The following is a 1,062-nucleotide window of genomic DNA, read 5'->3' on the forward strand; positions in this document are numbered from 1 at the left end:
GCCTCCCACTAAAATGACAGAACCAATGACAAGTAAGTGTGAAAAAAGAGAAAGAAAACACTTTTTTTTTTTAAATAAAGGACTGTCATTTACATTTTTTTTCTTGGACCGGGAAAGCCATTTACATTTCTTAGTTTTAGAAAGAACGGAAAAGAGAGTTTAATAATATCACGAAGTGAAGTAGTCTTAGTTTTTAAAATTAAGAAGCATTGCAATATCATTTACTATTTAGAGTATTATTATTGTATGTACACTAAATAATCCAAAGGGGAAAATAAGAAGCAAGATTTAGATTAATTTAAAGAAACAAATCCTTCTTGGCAGCTTAATTATTTCATCCAAGAAGCTCCATCATTTCCGTTTGTTTTTTTTTTTTCCTTAAAAAAAGTCACGTACCAACAAAAAAAAAAGTGTCTTTGAACGAACCACCAAAAGCTGATTAGAGAGCTGTTTCACTCGAATAAGTGTCTTAATTTAGTATGAAATTAATCAAATTATGTTGAAGGAACAATAATTCCAAAGCAGAAAAACCATAGCTTTACTCTAATGAGGTATAATCTCAAGAAGAAAAAGTATATACTAAGACACCATTATTCCAATTAAGTAAAATAAAATGACAGGCACTCTCTTCAACGGTTACTAAGTTAGTTAGTTGGTTACCTTGCGGTAAGTGGTGCCATCTGGTTCAACGGTCCAACCAGCTTCATTGCAAAGAGCTTTGAGGACTTCGTTGTTGTCACAGTGCTTTGGGAGCTTGAAGTTTCCGTACATTCTTAGACCGGCGAAGATCTTTGCCGCTATTGCTCTTCTCCTCCTCTCTCTCCTCTTGTTGTTCTCTCTCTCCTTCCATGTCGGAAGCCGAGTTCCTGAAGTCATAAAAGGAGGATGAGTGATCGGAGATGGGTGGCCGGAGAAGAAGAAGTTGGGAAATGGAAATGACTTTTTTTTATGAAAGAAAGAAAGAAAGAAAGGAAAAGCGTTGATTATGAGTAGAGTACACGTTGTGGAGAACACTTGATTACCCAAATTTGCGGATCAAATATATATATATATTATTTTTTA

General features: G+C 34.5%; 1 protein-coding gene across 1 annotated transcript in view; it reads right to left on the reverse strand.

Annotated features, from left to right (window-relative positions):
• Positions 1 to 1,018, reverse strand: part of LOC107614171 (BES1/BZR1 homolog protein 4) — a 4,286-nt gene extending 3,268 nt beyond the window's left edge. The window contains exon 1 of the mRNA XM_016316401.2: positions 661 to 1,018. Coding sequence (XP_016171887.1) covers positions 661 to 876 — 216 coding nt within the window. The 5' untranslated portion in view covers positions 877 to 1,018. The remainder of the gene's footprint in view (positions 1 to 660) is intronic.

The sequence above is a fragment of the Arachis ipaensis genome, chromosome B08 (assembly GCF_000816755.2).
Source record: "Arachis ipaensis cultivar K30076 chromosome B08, Araip1.1, whole genome shotgun sequence".
Lineage (NCBI taxonomy): Eukaryota > Viridiplantae > Streptophyta > Magnoliopsida > Fabales > Fabaceae > Arachis > Arachis ipaensis.